This window comes from Urocampus carinirostris, chromosome 5 (assembly GCF_059441175.1).
Source record: "Urocampus carinirostris isolate Australia breed hairy pipefish chromosome 5, RoL_Ucar_1.0, whole genome shotgun sequence".
NCBI lineage: Eukaryota > Metazoa > Chordata > Actinopteri > Syngnathiformes > Syngnathidae > Urocampus > Urocampus carinirostris.
The window spans coordinates 30,448,971-30,465,805 of NC_142353.1; the positions used below are offsets into that span (position 1 = coordinate 30,448,971).

The 16,835-nt window shown below is 39.2% G+C and overlaps 1 protein-coding gene across 3 annotated transcripts in view; it reads right to left on the bottom strand.

Annotated features, from left to right (window-relative positions):
* Positions 1 to 16,835, bottom strand: part of trpm3 (transient receptor potential cation channel, subfamily M, member 3) — a 231,293-nt gene that overhangs the window by 118,302 nt on the left and 96,156 nt on the right. For all 3 annotated transcript variants that reach the window (XM_088336427.1, XM_088336426.1, XM_088336428.1), the window contains exons 4-6: positions 8,889 to 9,102; positions 8,672 to 8,796; positions 7,184 to 7,355 (exon numbers count right to left, since the gene is read on the bottom strand). In XM_088336427.1, coding sequence (XP_088192553.1) covers positions 7,184 to 7,355; positions 8,672 to 8,796; positions 8,889 to 9,102 — 511 coding nt within the window. The remainder of the gene's footprint in view (positions 1 to 7,183; positions 7,356 to 8,671; positions 8,797 to 8,888; positions 9,103 to 16,835) is intronic.

A 16,835-nucleotide genomic window follows, 5' to 3' on the forward strand; every position in this document is an offset into this window, starting at 1 on the left:
TGCCCAAAAAGAACAGGTCATTTATATGGTTTTGATGCGCATCATTAAACGAAAAAGCATTGAGAGAAGAAAAACACTCTACGGAGGGCATAAAAACAGAGTATACATGTATACATAGATAAGGTTCTACCCTCATATCCCTGGAGAGGGGTGACCGACAGCAAGACAAACACATATTACATTACCTAGAGAATATTACAAAATGATCATAAAAACGACAACCTAAACAAAGGTAAAAGTGATCTCAGCTTATTTACTCTATCAGGGCAATGATGGCTTTTTGCCATCAATTACCTTTTATGATTGGATGAGGAGAAGAAAAGCCCTTTCCATTTCGGCTGTGAAAATCTGTACTTTACTGACTAACTTTGACCTTTAGTTGGCAGCGATGCCTCTCTTTATGAGAAAATCATAAAGTAAAGAAAAAGAGTAGCTTGAATGTTGGAAATTGAATTTAATGGAGTAAAGCTAGTAAAGCTTAACTTTAGCGCAGTTTTCTTTTCACAGTCGCACTACTTCTCTGATTTGCATCATTCATTGTGTTATGCATGCAGACTGCCTAAGAGTCTCTCCACATTCAGTTAAAAGGTAAAAAAAAAAATCCAGCCTGACCTAACCCGGCCCGCGGGTATTAAAGCCCAGCGTGAGCTCAACAAATTAACTCGATTTGAGGGACCGTGTTAGAAACCCGAAGGCAGACGAGTGATTCTGGCCAATTCTGTCCACCCCAGTGCCGCTGCTGAGCATGCACACTGGCATAATATACATCGGCCGATCGTCCACAGAAAAAAACAAAAAATTAGAACAATGACGAAAACGAAGATGAACATTTGTTTATTTTGGAAAAAACATAAACAAAAACACCATGGCATTTCAACATGGCAATGGATTTTAATAAAATGTTCTCATAGCTGTGAACAAGTTGCGGCGTTCATTGATAGCAGTACAGACGCTACCCTACTTACAAACGAGACGAGTTCCGGTCGATCGTTCGGAAGTTGAATTGGTTTGTAGATTGCTCCAATGCTTTATTTTTTATGTTTAGGGTTTGTATACGTATTTTTAAGGCTTGTATATGTAACCTGTATTGTTTTGTACTTAAAAAATAAACGTTTAATAAAATAATATGCTCTACAAAGATCAATAAAGTTTAACTTACTTTTGGAAGATGAGCTTCAAAAGTTAGGCAACTCCTCCGTGGTAGAAAGTGACCGAAAAAAAAAAAACGTTCCGACCGTTTCTTAGCTCCATCAAGCTTTCTTATTCCACTTTTATTACAAAGGAAACGGCTCACCTCTTCTTTTCACTTCACACCAACCATTTTAAATGGATGCACAAGATATTAAACAAAAAAAAGTTATTAGCACGCTGGAGATACATTATACAGTAGTATGTTCACACACGGGCAGCACGGCGGTGCAGTGGTTAGCGCGTGTACGGCACAGTTCTGAGGTCATGGGTTCAAATCCAGCTACCAACCTTCCTGTGCGGAGTTTGCAGGTTCTCCACGTGCTTGCGTGGGATTCCTCCGGGAACTCCGGTTTACTCCCACATTCCAAAAACATGCATGTCAAGTTAATTGGCCGGTCCAAATCTTCCCTAGGTATGAATGAGCGAGTGAATTGTCTGTCCCTGTGTGCCCTGCGACTGTCTGGCAACCAGCTTAGGGTGTCCCCTGCAAACTGCCCGGAGATGGCTGGGATGGGCTCCAGCACCCCTGCAACCCTACTGAGCATAAGCGGTACAGATAATGGATGGATGGATGGATGGATGGATGTATGTTTAAACACGAACTAGGAGGAGGAAGCCAGATTTCTTCTTCGGGGTGGATGCTGGGTGAGCTCTCACAGCGCCACTCGCTGGTAGCGGAGGAAAGAAGCACTACAGGACTGTCCTGTACTCAGAAAAAGGTGCATAGCACAAAATTTAATTTACAGCCCATCCCAGCTATCTTCGGCAGTGGGCAGGGGACACCCTGAACTGGTAGCACATCAATGATAACAATTTTCATTTGACAGTACAGTAGTTATTTGAAAGAAAAAAAAAGCTATGGTGACTGCGCCCTATGGTCAGAAAAATACGGTAGACACACTTTTTATCGGAGTTAGATGACGAGCAAATCTTTCACTTGGTATATACTGTAATGCTCTGACACACAATTTTCTTTTTGCGTTGAAATTGTGAGAAAAATAATTATACAGTTTCATTATAGTTTAAATGTGCCTTTGTATGATTTTTTTTCCTCAAAAGTACCCTAACGAAGCCAAATACTATATCCAGGTGTATTTTGATCTTGTTTAAGCCAATCAGATGTGTTGTGTCGCACCCATGTTTTGAATAACTATGAAAGTAGTTATCGGATGTGTGTGATTTTTCTCTCAGCCGAACTTGGAAGCAGATTTAAGGGACAGCTCAGGTGGTATGTGCCTCCGATTAAAGGGCTACCCAACTCAATCTCAGACTCCGAGTGTGTTTGTTTCTTTACTTGAAAGTTTCTTAATTTCAAATACATTCCCAAGTTTTAACATTGACAGAAATATTCTCTGGCAATTCCACCACCCTGTCCGCCTTCAACTACGGAGTCAAAAAAACACCTTTTCAGACGTGCCTATTCATAATCATTTGCTTCACATAACTGCCCCTTTTTTAACTCTAATTTGTTTGTATTTGTTACTTGTTCCATGCTTGTTTTTTTTGTTTTTTTGTTGTTTTATATTCTGTGTGCAGCAACCTTGGGTGTCCTGAAAGTGGCTTTGAAGTAGAATGTATTATTATTATTGTTATTATTAGTATTATTATTACTATCATTTTTCAGAATGCTTGAAATGAGCTGGCACTTTAAGATCCTCTTTTGGTAAATATGGCAGGTACTGAGACAGTTGTTTGCATAAGAACATACAAACAAGGGTGAGGGTAAATCATTTACCCTTGTGGAAAGAACACAGACAGTTTGCATTAACCTTCATAGCAGTAGCTCTGCCTATGGCCCCTTTCTGGATCATACAAAAACAAAGTGTAAGCTGTGTTGAATGCTGATTCCTATGAAAGACCTTAGACTGTCAGGTGATGGTGTGACGATGAGGCATCCCTTTGCCTTCCCAGCCCCTTTTGTATGATCCCAGGCATAGGATGACAAAGGGAAGTCCAAGGGTCACATGATCGGAGAATGCTTGTGGGAAATCATCATCCTAATACAGCTTTAAAACTAAATATCTCCTCGGCTTTAAAAGGAATGGAGTCGTATCTACAAAAACCTTCTGACATTTATGTTTGTGAGCAAGATGACAGAAGGATGGGGCAGCAAATAAATCACTGGCTGCACACGCCGCTTCCTTCGATTGGGGTCGGTGTGTCTGACATGTCCCCAAAATGGCAGGACTGCCGAGAAACATTTAAAGGGACACTGTGTAATATGATGCTGTATTGAGTCGTGCAACCAAAAATGAGTGCTAAAAAGCCCAAAGTAGAGGACAAACTAAGGAAAATCAAACTGAACAATCATTCCTCTCATTTATTTGCCCATGCTTTCATGAGGTTACCTGAGGCATTAAGTATTGTCAGGATCTGGTTACCTCCACCAGGGAGAACCATCCAGGGGGTATGGAATTTGGCACACTTGTGTGCAATCTCCCCACAACTGATGCCGATTATCTTGACCCTTTACAATTTTGTTCGAACAGCACACGGGGTCTGGTCACAGCCATGTCAATGCCGCTTTAATCCTTTCTTCTATTACCATGTCAGGTTTGATTTTTGTTTGGATATTTCTTGGTTTTGTGACCACTTGTCTGTTCATTCCTTAGTATATCATTTTGTTATTAAATACCTTTCCTCTTTTCGAGGACACTTGCCTCTGTTCTGGCTTTTTAGTGTTTGGGTCCACCCGCAAAACGTGACAGAATGATCCGACCACCAAAGGACCCAGCAAGAAGCTTTCAAATCCCTTTCCCTGCAGCGAGGAAAAAGTCCCTCGGCCGCTTTTTTATCCTGTCCTGGCAGCAAAAGAAGGTTTCCTCGGCCGCTTCTGGACCTGTTTTGGCGGGGACGGACAAATACCTTCAGCCGTCTCCTGTTCAGGCAAAGGACTGTCTGCTGCAGCCTCTCATCTATTTTTGTTTCTGTTTGTTTTTGGTAAAGTCAGGATCTGGCACACCCTTTCACTAGAGGGAACCAACCAGAAGGTGTGGAACTGGGTCCACCGACAAAACGTGACAGAATGATCCGACCACCAAAGGACCCAGCAAGAAGCTTTCAAATCCCTTTCCCTGCAGCGAGGAAAAAGTCCTTCGGCCGCTTTTTTATCCTGTCCTGGCAGCAAAAGAAGGTTTCCTCGGCCGCTTCTGGACCTGTTGTGGCGGGGACGGACAAATACCTTCAGCCGTCTCCTGTTCCAGCGAAGGACTGTCTGCTGCAGCCTCTGATCTAATTTTGTTTTTGTTTCTTTTTGGTAAAGTCAGGATCTGGCACACCCTTTCACCAGAGGGAACCAACCAGGAGGTATGGAACTGGGTACACCCGCGCCCAATTTCCCCACACCTAAAGGTGATAATCCTAAGAATGACTGTTTGGACAGCACACAGAGTGGGGTCTCTGCTATTTTCACGCCACTTTTATTTTACCAACTGTTACCATGTCAGGTTTGTTTATGATTTGAGCACTTTTCTAACTGTTTTAAGACTTGGTTTGTTTTTGTCTGTTGTTTTAGTTTTTTGTTAATAAATGTCACTCTATGTTGAGTGCACCTGCCTCTGTTCCGGCTTCACTGCATTTGGGTCCACCAATGCAAACTTGACAAGCTGGTGGTAAATGATGCTCCCTGTAGGTGAGGGTTGTCAAATGAATCCAAATTTCCAGCCTATGAGTATTTAAGAAAATGCATGTTTATAAGATGATATTTTTTTGTTTATTACGCATATACATATTTTTTTTGTTTTGTTTTTTTCTTTTAATTTTTTTTGTATCACTATAAGACGCTAAATAACACAGTGCCCCTTTAAAAAGACAACCTGTGGCGGACAAGAGTGAGAGAATCACATTTTGCATAAGCAGCGACCCATTTGGGTCCCAGCCAAGGTATTAAATATAAGTTAAAAAGTGATAAATTCGACATGACTGGCTCGATAGCTGAGGAAGACCGTGCTCACTGGCAAATATGTTATGTATTAATAGAGAGGATTCAATTCGTATGCACACAATACAAATTATGTTGAGCATGATGTAAGCTAGAAGCAAACATATTAAACTGGATACAGACATTAATACAAAAAGGATGGGAAATTATGTGTGATATTAGTTATGCCACTTAAAACCATGAAATGGCTTCATTGGACAGAAATAATTAAGAGTGCAATTACAAATATGACAGCTGCATCCTCATATTAAAAAGAAATGCATAAAATAAATAAATAATTTGACCTCAAAGATAAGTGAGACATCCTAAAAGGTTCGGTTAGCACGGCAAAATGAACGCGAGTAAGGCCGTAAATATCAGCTTGTTTCGACCACATTTTTTTGCTTCAAAGGGCAGCAACACCAATAAATGGATGATGTTGTATCATAGATTTTATTACATAAATGCTTGTTTCAAGTTCAAATCTTCAATGGCATTTCTGTAGTGAAAGTTGGCTTAGGCTGAGTGAAATGCTGCCATTTATCCTCTGCCAGAAAGCAATTGAGAACGCTCACTGCTTAAGAAAAAAAAAAAGGAAAAACAAAACCCTTGTGTCATTTGCGGATCTGCTTGCTCCTTTTAAGTATCTATATTTCTCATTTCAGGATTATTTTACATGATTATTTTTAATTTGTTAATTAAATTTAATTATTGAAATGATAATGTGTCAGATAAGACAATTTCATGTTGCACACTTCAAAAACTACTATCTGACCCTATTGCTTCAAGATGTTTCTCATTTTAGCCTTGGAGAACCCAAAAACCCTTTTCTTTTTTGTTTGGGGTTTCTACTTGGTTTAAGTAAAATAAGAAAATTTATACTTAGAATAAACAGAATTGTCTTATACAACAGATGGTAGATCTAATTTATTTTTTATCTAATCATAGTAGAAAACATATCTCAAAATTAGTAAAAATGTCAGAGGCTAATGTATTAGTGTTTGTGTAACTGAAGATGTAAGTGAAGAAAATAGACTTTGGAGAATGCAAGTAGTTTCATTTAAGGAATGAGTTAATCCAAACTATTGGTTCTCAATTGGTCTGAGGACCCACCATTCCACCTAATGACAAGTTAAGAACCAAATAAAGAAACCATTTCCACTTTTTAAATGTATCCAATGAAAAGATTGTGCAGTTTAAAGCAGAGATGGTAGAATACTAATTTTCACTTTTTTTTTAAATGAAGAGACTAAGAAAACCAACAACTTTGAGTATCGTATATACTCGCATATAAGCCTACATCATCACATATGAGCAGCCCCCTAAAACTGCTTGGAAATAGCCACATACTATGAAAAATTCAAAATATTGAACAATAATGTAGTCAAACTCTGGTAATTATTTAGTTATGTAGTTAAATAATATTACTATAGTACATTTACTCTACCTTCCAGCAGCACTTAAATGGCAGTCCATCCTTTTTGTATTTTGCAATCTGTTTCTTCTTCTCCTGATAGATCGTTGTCGCTGTTCTCTATTTTTCCTCCCCCCCTAGCTTTCTTGGGACCCATTATCAAGGGTAGAAAAAGTAAATAAAACTGACAAAATCTCAATGAAATGAGATGTGGTCTGTCTCAAACGCACAAATTGACTGAACAGGGTAGACTAGGTAAAGCAGGGCATTATCACTATCAACTATTAAAGAGTGTAAATAATCTGTGTTTCTTCATTTCTTCATTATTTTTTTCCAAGAAAAAGCACACGACCGACTGAAAACAGGTCTACGATCCACTTTTGGGTCCTGACCCACCATTTAAGAAGCACCGATCAAATCTGTCAAAAAGATTTAAAGATGAAGAGAATACACCCATCCTAAAGGAAAGAACGGTTTAAAAAGGCCAGAAGATTTTATTAAAAATATTTTCCGCACGAGCCGGTAATCAGGTACTGATTTGTCAAACAGTGGTTAGACAAAGGAAACCAAATCCGATTGATATACCGCGTAATGCCAATTTTGCAATCGCGTTGCGCCAATGTCTCAAACTAAGCGGGTCAATTGTAGAGGTCACTCACGGGTGTTGATCTTCTGCAAAGAGATGTGTTTCTCCAACTGTCGGCGCAGTCTGACCTCAGCGCCGTACTTGCCGGTAGTGCCGTTATCGGCCAGGATGAAGTGTGAATGGAGGCTGTTGAGGACCGTCAGTTTGCTCATCGGGTTGGACATGGTCTGGTACGGACGCACCACCTACACACAAAAAAAGACGTTGTTTTAAGTATGTCTTTTTGGTTTTAGGAAGAATGATATTAAAGTACAGACGCTCACCTACTTACGACCAGTCGACTTACGAAAAACGGTAGATACGAAAAAAAATTTGGGATGACGAAAAATATCTGCATCCACCTTGAAAAATAAATCTGTTTTGTCTTCTTAGTCCGTGTGTTGACATTCTATACTGTATCTCCAGCGCGCTAAGAACTTTTTACTGTTTTATATCTCGTGCATCTATTCAATATGTTTGGTGTAAAGTGTGAAGAAGAGGCGAGCGGTATTTTTTAAAATAAAAATGTGCAATATGGAAGCTTGATGCAGTTGAGAAAATGGTTGGATCGCTTTTATTCGGCCACTTTCTACCACTAAGGAGGACCTCTTGAAGCGCATCTTCCAAAAGTAAGTTTAATTCAACTTTATTTATCTTTGTAGATATATAATTTTATGTTTATTTATTTAGTACAAAACAATACAGGTTACTTATACAAGCCTTAAACACACTTAGATAAACCTTAAAAATATAAAATAAAGCACTGAAGTAACTTACGAACCAATTCAACTTACGAACGAGAGGGCAGCGTTTGTATAAGGATTCGTCTATGAAATTAAAAGATTTTTTTGGGAACAAAGATTAAGTCGAACAAGAAAATGTCTCAGAAAAGATGCATATTTGTAATTGGTGTTCTATTATAATGTTAGAAATGTATAAAGTTAATTCATATTTTAGGATATTTAAAAAAAAAGTATCTCATTTTGGTTTGGATATATTTTATAAAACATTTACTTTTGAAATATTACAAATATTTGTTAAAATAAAAATGAAAACATATCTAATATCTAAGATGCGAGTCATTTTCTCAGTTTACGTACATTTTACCCAGCAAATTAACTACATAAAAATTCATACTTAAAAATAATATTTCTTTTTCAACCGAGGATTCGGTATAAACGTCTTCTAATGCATTTCAAACCTGGTTTTCTTCTGAAATATTACAAATGATGAGAAAAAAAAGGAATTTGATTTTGAATTTGGTTCAAGCACACAATAACTTCGCCTTTAAAATATCAAAATATTAAAAAAAAAATACAAGATTCTATTGAAAAAGTTGTTTTTTTTACCTGTTTTATCACAACATTTCCAATATTTTCTAATGGGATTTTTTTTTTGCAGGCTTGCTGAAAAATGGTTGGTGGGACACAACTGGCCCTCGGATTATAGTTTGGATTATAAATCATATCATGGAAAAGTACTTTTCATTTTTTGCATTGCTGTTTCTTGCTTTTTTACTTACATCTTTGCCGACGAGATCCTCCTGATTTTCCACGATGCCCCAGGGAGCAATGCCGATGGTGCAGATCTTTCCCCTGGACTTGGAGGCGTGGTCTTTCAGCGCATCACCCACGTGACGAATTACCCCTAATATTTGTTTACATTTGAGGCGGGCCCCAAATTTGGAATTATTGTCAAGTAGAATCAACTGTGACCTGTTCATTTCTCACTTATTTCACCTGTATTGACCCCTCCGGTGAAGATCCAAGCTCCGGTAGTCATAGCAGCCTTGATGAGCCCTTTTCCAAAGACCTGCTTGAGTTTTGGTTGCAATTCAAAGTTCTGCAGGCCTCCGTGCACCGAAATGAGCAGCTTGGGCAGCTCCAGCTGCCATTCCTTCGTCATCAGATGCAGCAGAAGGTCCGGTTTGGTGTCGTAAGACACTCGCACGTACTGCGGATGGTAGAACATGTGTAAGCGATCCTCTCTGATACAGAAAATCACCAAAGCAACTGTTGCTTGTTTTTTGAAGCTAGGAATGCTCAAGACAGACGTTGGCTATAATTGGGAGGCCAGAAAAACATCTGTTTGTGTCTCTAATTCAGTCACAGACACCCCGAGTAGCATATGCATTGCATTAATAATTAAACCCTGAAAATAAATGAACTATAATTCACCTGTAGTCATTTATGTGAAGGCAGGGGTAAACAAATGCCAATGACAGTGACTCCAAGGATCATTTGAAAAATGAAAATTGTTATACTTCAGATTATGAATGATGATGCAATATACAGGCTTCATAGACCTTTTTCAGAGACAAATTCAAACACTTTTTAAGGACTTTCAAGCCAATTTTCCAATTTCTCCAGTACCATTAAAAGAAAAAAATAGGTGTGAATCATTTTTAGGGTTTAAACCTTTTTCTGGCCAATTTCAAGCACTTTTTAAGCATTTTCAAGGTCATTTTTTCAATTTTACCAGTACATTCAAAAAAAGAAATCCAGAACCAATCAGAAAAAAAAATGTTTTACTTCTTTTGTTGGCTTTGATAACCAAGATAAAGTCGCTATCTCGCTAATAGGGCTAATAGAGCTGTTCATATTTGTGATTTGTTATGTGTTTTTATGTCAATGGGTTGCTATAAACTGACATGAATTCTGCCATTCTGCTTCAACAATGCACACGCAGCTTGGCTACCTAACACTTGTTTACTAAAACGGAAAATACTTTATAGGTGTAGGGTAATAAGGGAGTTTAATACAGAAGACAAAAAAAGAAAGTCCCGTATGTATAAAAAGTAGAAACATGAGTAAAACTTGGACTCGTTTTAAGGATATTGATTGCTCCAGTACAGAGTGCATTCAATCTCTGAATTATAGAGAATGCAGATATTTTCCTTTTTTTTTTTTTACTTATTTTAGTTTCTATTTATATTTTGAATTTTACCATTTATTTATAGCACTAAAGAGTTCTCATCTCATCTCATCTCATCTCATCAGCTGCACCGCTTATCCTCAGTAAGGTCGCGGGGTGCTGGAGCCCATCCCAGCAATCATCGGGCAGTGGGCAGGGGACACCCTGAACTGGTTGCCAGCCAATCGCAGGGCACTGAAGAGTTAATATTTTTAATTTATATTTCATTGTTTTGCATTTTTGGGGATGCCATGTAGTTGTTTTACTTTACTGCTGCCGTTTTACTTTTACTGCTGCCGTTAATCACAAGGGGAAAAAAATGGCAAAGCGAACGCCAGCAGAGTAGTGTTGGAGTCATTTTTAAGTAGACCTGTTGACATACATTGGAACAATTTCAAGAATTTACAAGCACTTAACGTAACTTTTCTATCTTTGAAAAAGAAAAAAATTCAATTCAAGCATTTTTAAGGATTTCCAGAACCGGTACAAACCCTTAATGTATAAAAAATATATTGTTTAATACATATTCTAATTGGACAGTAACTTTGTTTTGTATATAATTACTGTTTGAGGTGTAAGTTAGTGATTAATTTACAGAACCCCAGAAAAATGAGACTCACTGGCTACATATGTTACATACATAAATGAATATACGTATAGCTCTAATAGACAGGACTGTCTAAGAAAATAAGAATATTGCGATTGACGTCTTTATTTTCTGTATTTCAATTTTTAAAAGTACATTTTTCATTCATTACAAATCAACTGATTTTTAGCAAGTATTTTCTCGTTTTAATATTGCCAAAATCAACAATCCTAGTTCAAAATGTTAGAAAAAGTATATTAGTACACATCATAATCTACAATAATAAAATAAAAACAACTTTTAGTTGATTTTTAAAGTGTTTTTGCATTCATAAAATAAAATAAAAACCATCACATCTTTGTATAGAGAGAGAGAAAGAGAGAGAGAGAGAGAGAGAGAGAGAGAGCGAGAGAGAGAGCATTGATGATAAAGGGAGAAGCAAAAACGATAACCATGGAAACGAAGCTTACAATTCTCAATATACAGTATATAGTCTTAACATTTTTAAGAATACCTAAACTCCTCCTTTAAGGCCTTAATCACATGCAAACAGTTTAATTATTGAATTTATAATTATAATAATTCCAAGATTAAAAAATAATAAAAACATGAAAAACTGAGACTGTGTTCTTACCTCCCGTGCATGAAACCAAACATGGAATGAAATCCAGGAGTGCCACTTTTACTGTCACGACAAGAACGGAATCAGGACCCAAATGCGTAGCGTTAACCACAAGTTTATTGATAGAAAGAGGGAGGGCAGCTCCCACAATCCGGTGCTCGCTGGACGCGGGAAGCAAGGCGCTCATGCAATCGGATAATGATCCGTATACTGAAGTGGATCTTCCGTAGTGGGAGATGGCAGGGTCAAGGACGAGAAAACAGGTCGATAGCCGGGACAGGAGAGCAAAAACGTGGTCAGGATCGAAAACGGGTCGTAAGCCGGGATGGGAGAGCAAACGTGGTCGGGATCAAAAACAGGTCGGAGCCAGAGACATACGAGGAGATCAGGAACGGACGAGTGGAAAAACGGGTGCAAAAACGGGACAGGCGGGAGTTAGGGTCAAAATGCTTGCCTTGTAACAACAGAGGTTCGCTGAAGGACTGACAACCGGAGAGTGACACGATTGGACTTAGAAAAGGTCAGGGAACCAATCAGGTAGCCCGCAGCGGCTGGCGTCAAATGAGCGGGCACAGGTGATACTAATCGGTAATCATGACATTTACACAAAAGTTCATCTAACTGTATAAGTCGAGTTCATTAAGAATATGATATTATAAATATATCATATTTTACTTCTACTGACCTAGCTTAATAAAAACTCAAAATATCCTATAGGTATAGAATATCATCGTCAACTGTGCAGGACGTGGGCACTGTGATTTTTTAGAGGTCATCCAAAGTCAAGTGAAATAAGCTGCAGGTGATGTGATCCTAATGAGGATATGTATTAAAGAAAACGCCAACCGGAAGGAAAAAGTAAGATCGTGCGAAGTCGGGTCCACATTTATAGACTTTTTACAGGATTTTGGAGCGATGTCTGGAGGGAAATTAAACACCATGTGAGGTGGGAAATGACGTCAGGGTTGACACATGCTTCAACACTAAGCTTTTGAAATGCTGCGATTGGATAGAAATATGTGGAACATGTTCGGAACATGATTCTTGGAGAGTAGAAAGATGTCCCTATAGACCCCTTTAAAGCCAACGTCATCACCAGATCAAAACAGGATATACGCACATTGTTGACCTAAAACAGCGGGAGTAGCAGTTTGAATAGAGCAAGGAAATATTTGTACGTTGAGTTGCGTTTTTAGAGTCACAATTTACAAAAACCAGATGCTCCGGTGAGAAAGTCTCCATTTTAAGGAAGCCAATTGTTTTGCAATTCCCAGAGTGAACGGGCTTTTTTTCAAAACACGGGGACCGTTAGCTGCGAGTCATTTAATAACTGACCAGGCAAGGAAAATTGTTAGAAAGGTCTGCATTTGGGATGACCATTTCACATGTCAATGTGGGGATTTCATCTGGATTTACTTGTGTGATTAGGAAAAGTGTTGGGGAAATGTTAAGTGCTACCAATGCCTACTATAAACTGTACGCTTGCTACTACTGGTACTATGTCGTAGATGTTTTATAATGATAGATAAGAATATTTTCAACGCTAATAATATTTTGAACATTAGTAATGTATACTTCATAACAGTGGTGTTCAACATGGTGCCCGTGGGCACCAGGGTGACCTCACCAGCGCTGGGACATTGTGATTTTCTTGTAAAATAGTGGTTGACTTAGCCTTAGAATGAATAAATGAAACTTTATTTCGAAGCCCTTTGAGACTCCTTGTGATTAAGAGCGTCACAAATAAACATGACTTAAATAATGCGCATGATGAGGACAAAAAAATACAATTTCGTGTCTTTATTTCGAAGATGATAAAAAAATACAAGTCAAAAAAACAAAAAAAACAAAAAAAAAACCAATACTAACGTATTGTTGAGGAAGAATTGATAAAAGGTATAGGAAGAAGCATATGCTTATTTAATCCTACACTCCGACTTCCTTAATAGTTGTCTTACAGCTAGATCAATTGTGTAACAAGCGCCTAGTGAACATACATATTTATATAGGTTCTGTGGATGCACAGTTACTTCGTTATCATCATTGTTATTATCATCACCATCACTATTTTCATTGATATTATTATCATCATTGCTGTTTCAATACTTTTTCAGCATAATATCAAAGTATTATTATTATTCAACCTGGTAATACCATAGTAACAACCTCGTAAGAACACAAGTTGTTTTAAAAATGCAAAAGAACACTGCTCTAAGATATATACTGGACTGTCTCAGAGAATTAGAATATTGTGATAAAGTTCTTTATTTTCTGTAATGCAATTAAAAAAACAAAAATGTCATACATTCTGGATTCATTACACATCAACTGAACTATTTCAAGCCTTTTATTATTTTAATATTGCTGAATTTGGCTTACAGCTTAAGAAAACTCAAAAATCCTATCTCAAAATATTAGAATATCATGAAAAAGTATACAAGTAGGCTATTCAACTAATCAGCTGAATCATCTAATTAGCAGGCTGTTCACAGAGTGCAGTTTCAAAGCATATCCACAAAAAGTCTGTTGGAAGGGAAAAATGTGGCCGGAAACGCTGCACAACCAAGAGAGATGACCGCAGCCTTAACAAAATTGTGAAGAAGAGCCGCTTCCAGAATTTGGGGGAGCTTCAAAGACAGTGGGCTGAAGCTGGAGTCCAGGTATCAAAAGCCACAGTTCACAGACATGTCCGGGAAATGGGCTACAATAGCCGTATTCCCATGGTCAAGCCACTTCTGAACTCAAGACAACGGAAGAAGCGTCTGACTTGGGCTATGGAGAAGAAGCACTGGACAGTTGCAGAGTGGTCCAAAGTCCTCTTTTCAGACGAAAGCAAGTTTTGCATTTCATTTGGAAGTCAAGGCGCCAGAGTCTGGAGAAAGGCTGGAGAAGAGCAAAATCCAAGTTGCTTGAAATCCAGTGTGAAGTTCCCACAGTCAGCAATGGTTTGGGGAGCCATGTCAGCTGCTGGTGTTGGTCCACTGTGTTTCATCAAGTCCAGAGTAAATGCAACTGTGTACCAAGAGATTTTAGAGCACTACATGCTTCCATCTGCTGAAAAGCTCTATGGAGATGAGTATTTCATTTTCCAGCATGCTCTGGCACCTGCCCACAGTGCCAAAAGCACCAGTAACTGGTGCACTGACCATGGCATCACTGTCCTTGATTGGCCTGCTAATTCCCCTGACCTGAACCCCACCGAGAATTTGTGGGGTATAGTTAAGAAGAAGATGAAAGACACCAGACCTACAAATGCAAATGAGCTGAAGGCCGCTATCGAAGCATCCTGGGCATCAATAACACCTCAGCAATGCCACAGGCTGATTGCCTCCATGCCACGCCGGATTGATGCAGTAATCCGTGCAAAAGGATTCCCAACCAAGTACTGAGTGCATCAATGGACATTTTCAAATGTTTGATTTAGTTTTGCTGTTATAAAATTATTTTTTTTACTTGGTCTGAGGAAGTATTCTAATATTTTGAGATAGGATTTTTGAGTTTTCTTAAGCTGTAAGCCAAAATCAGCAATATTCAAATAATAAAAGGCTTGAAATAGTTCAGTTGATGTGTAATGAATCCAGAATGTATGACATTTTTGTTTTTTTAATTGCATTACAGAAAATAAAGAACTTTATCACAATATTCTAATTTTCTGAGACAGTCCAGTATATTATAATACATAATCTCATCTCTTTAGCTACACCGCTTATCCTCAGTAGGGTCGCGGGGGTGCTGGTGCCCATCCCAGCAATCAACGGGCAGTGGGCAGGGGACACCCTGAACTGGTTGCCAGACAATCGCAGGGCACACAGGGACAGACAACTCGCTCACTCATTCACACCTAGGGACAATTTGGACCGGCTAATCCACCTGAAATGCATGTTTTTGGAATGTGGGAGGAAACCGGAGTGCCCGGAGGAAACCCACGCAAGCACGGGGAGAACATACAAACTCCGCACAGGAAGTCTGGAGCTGGATTTGAACCCACGCAGGAGGTTCCCATGACATAAACTGTGCCGCTCATGCGCTAACCACTGCCCCGCCGTGCTGCCCAGTTACTTCGTTATCATCATTGTTATTACCATCACTATCACTACTTTCATTGTTATCATTATCATCATTGCTGTTTCCATACATTTTCAGCATAATATAAGAGTATCTACTATTATCATTCAACCTGGTAATACCATAGTAACAACCTAATAAGAGCATGATAAGTTGTTTTAGAAATGCAAAGGACCCGGCTTTAAATTATATATGTTTTATAATGCATAATCATTTTTGTTGAAAATAATAATGCTGCAGGCAGCATGGCAGCGCAGTGGTTAGCACGTGTACGGCACAGTTCTGAGGTCATGAGATTGAACCTCCTGTGTGGAGTTTGCATGTTCTCCCCGTGCTTACGTGGGTCTCCTCCAGGCACTCCAGTTTCCTCCCTCATTTCAAAAACATGCATGTCAGGTTAATTGGCCGGTCCAAATTGTCCCTGGGTGTGAATAAGCGAGCAAATTGTCTGTCCCTGTGTGCCCTGCAACTGGCTGGCAACCAATTCGGGGTGTTCACTGCCCACTGCCCGAGGATAGCTGGGACGGGCTCCAGCGCCTCCGTGACCCTACTGAAGATAAACGGTGCAGATAATGGATGGATGGATGGATGGATAATAATGCTGTTATCATTTATTACTACTTTTACTTCCACTCAGGAAAGCAACCTTTTCTTAAGTTTAATTTATGCGTAAACTAGCTACTGCAAATATGAACTGTTGTTTGACCATTTAACTTGCTGGCATAAAAAAAAAAAATTACTTATCACTCACTTGATTTGGACTGGCATTGTATACGAGGCAAAAAATTCACACACACAAAAGGTCCACAAAGATGCTCCAACAATCTGTGAGTAAAATAACTTTGGGTTGTGGACTTAGATCACTAAAATTAAGTGGCTATCTTGCAGTTTGCACGTACTTTGTGCTAATTTGAAATATTACGATTCTTTACTGTCAATCTGTCACGATTCTGTCACTTGCCCGCTAATTGCACTCACCTGCGCTCACTCACCAGTTGCCACTCGTTCCCCACTTATCCTTCTCCCTATTTAAGAACTTCATTCTCGTTCACTATTTGTCAGTCCATCAGCGAATATCAGCACATGCAAAGCAAGCACTTTTTGACTCTGGCTCATGTCTTGATTCCAACCTGTTCCTGCATCCTGCCTGATTCCGTCCCGTTCCCTGTATCAATCCCCTGTCCCTGGCTTCCCGATTATCTCCGGTTACCCGACTTGCTTCCAATCCCCGACCACCCTTCGTTCTCATGTCCCGGCTACCCGACTTGCTTACGATCCCCGACCATGCTTCGTTCTCCTGTCCCAGCTACCTGACTTGCCACCAATCACCGGCTATGAGGGCTTCCAGCTCCTCCTGCCCAGTCAGCACCCGATCGCCATCTTTTTCCTTTTGCCCTGACTTCCTGATCCCTTAATAAAGCATTGTGTCAAACGTTACACATTTGGGTCCACTGCTTGTTCCGGTCGTGACACAATCTGCAGGAATAAGCGGATAATACG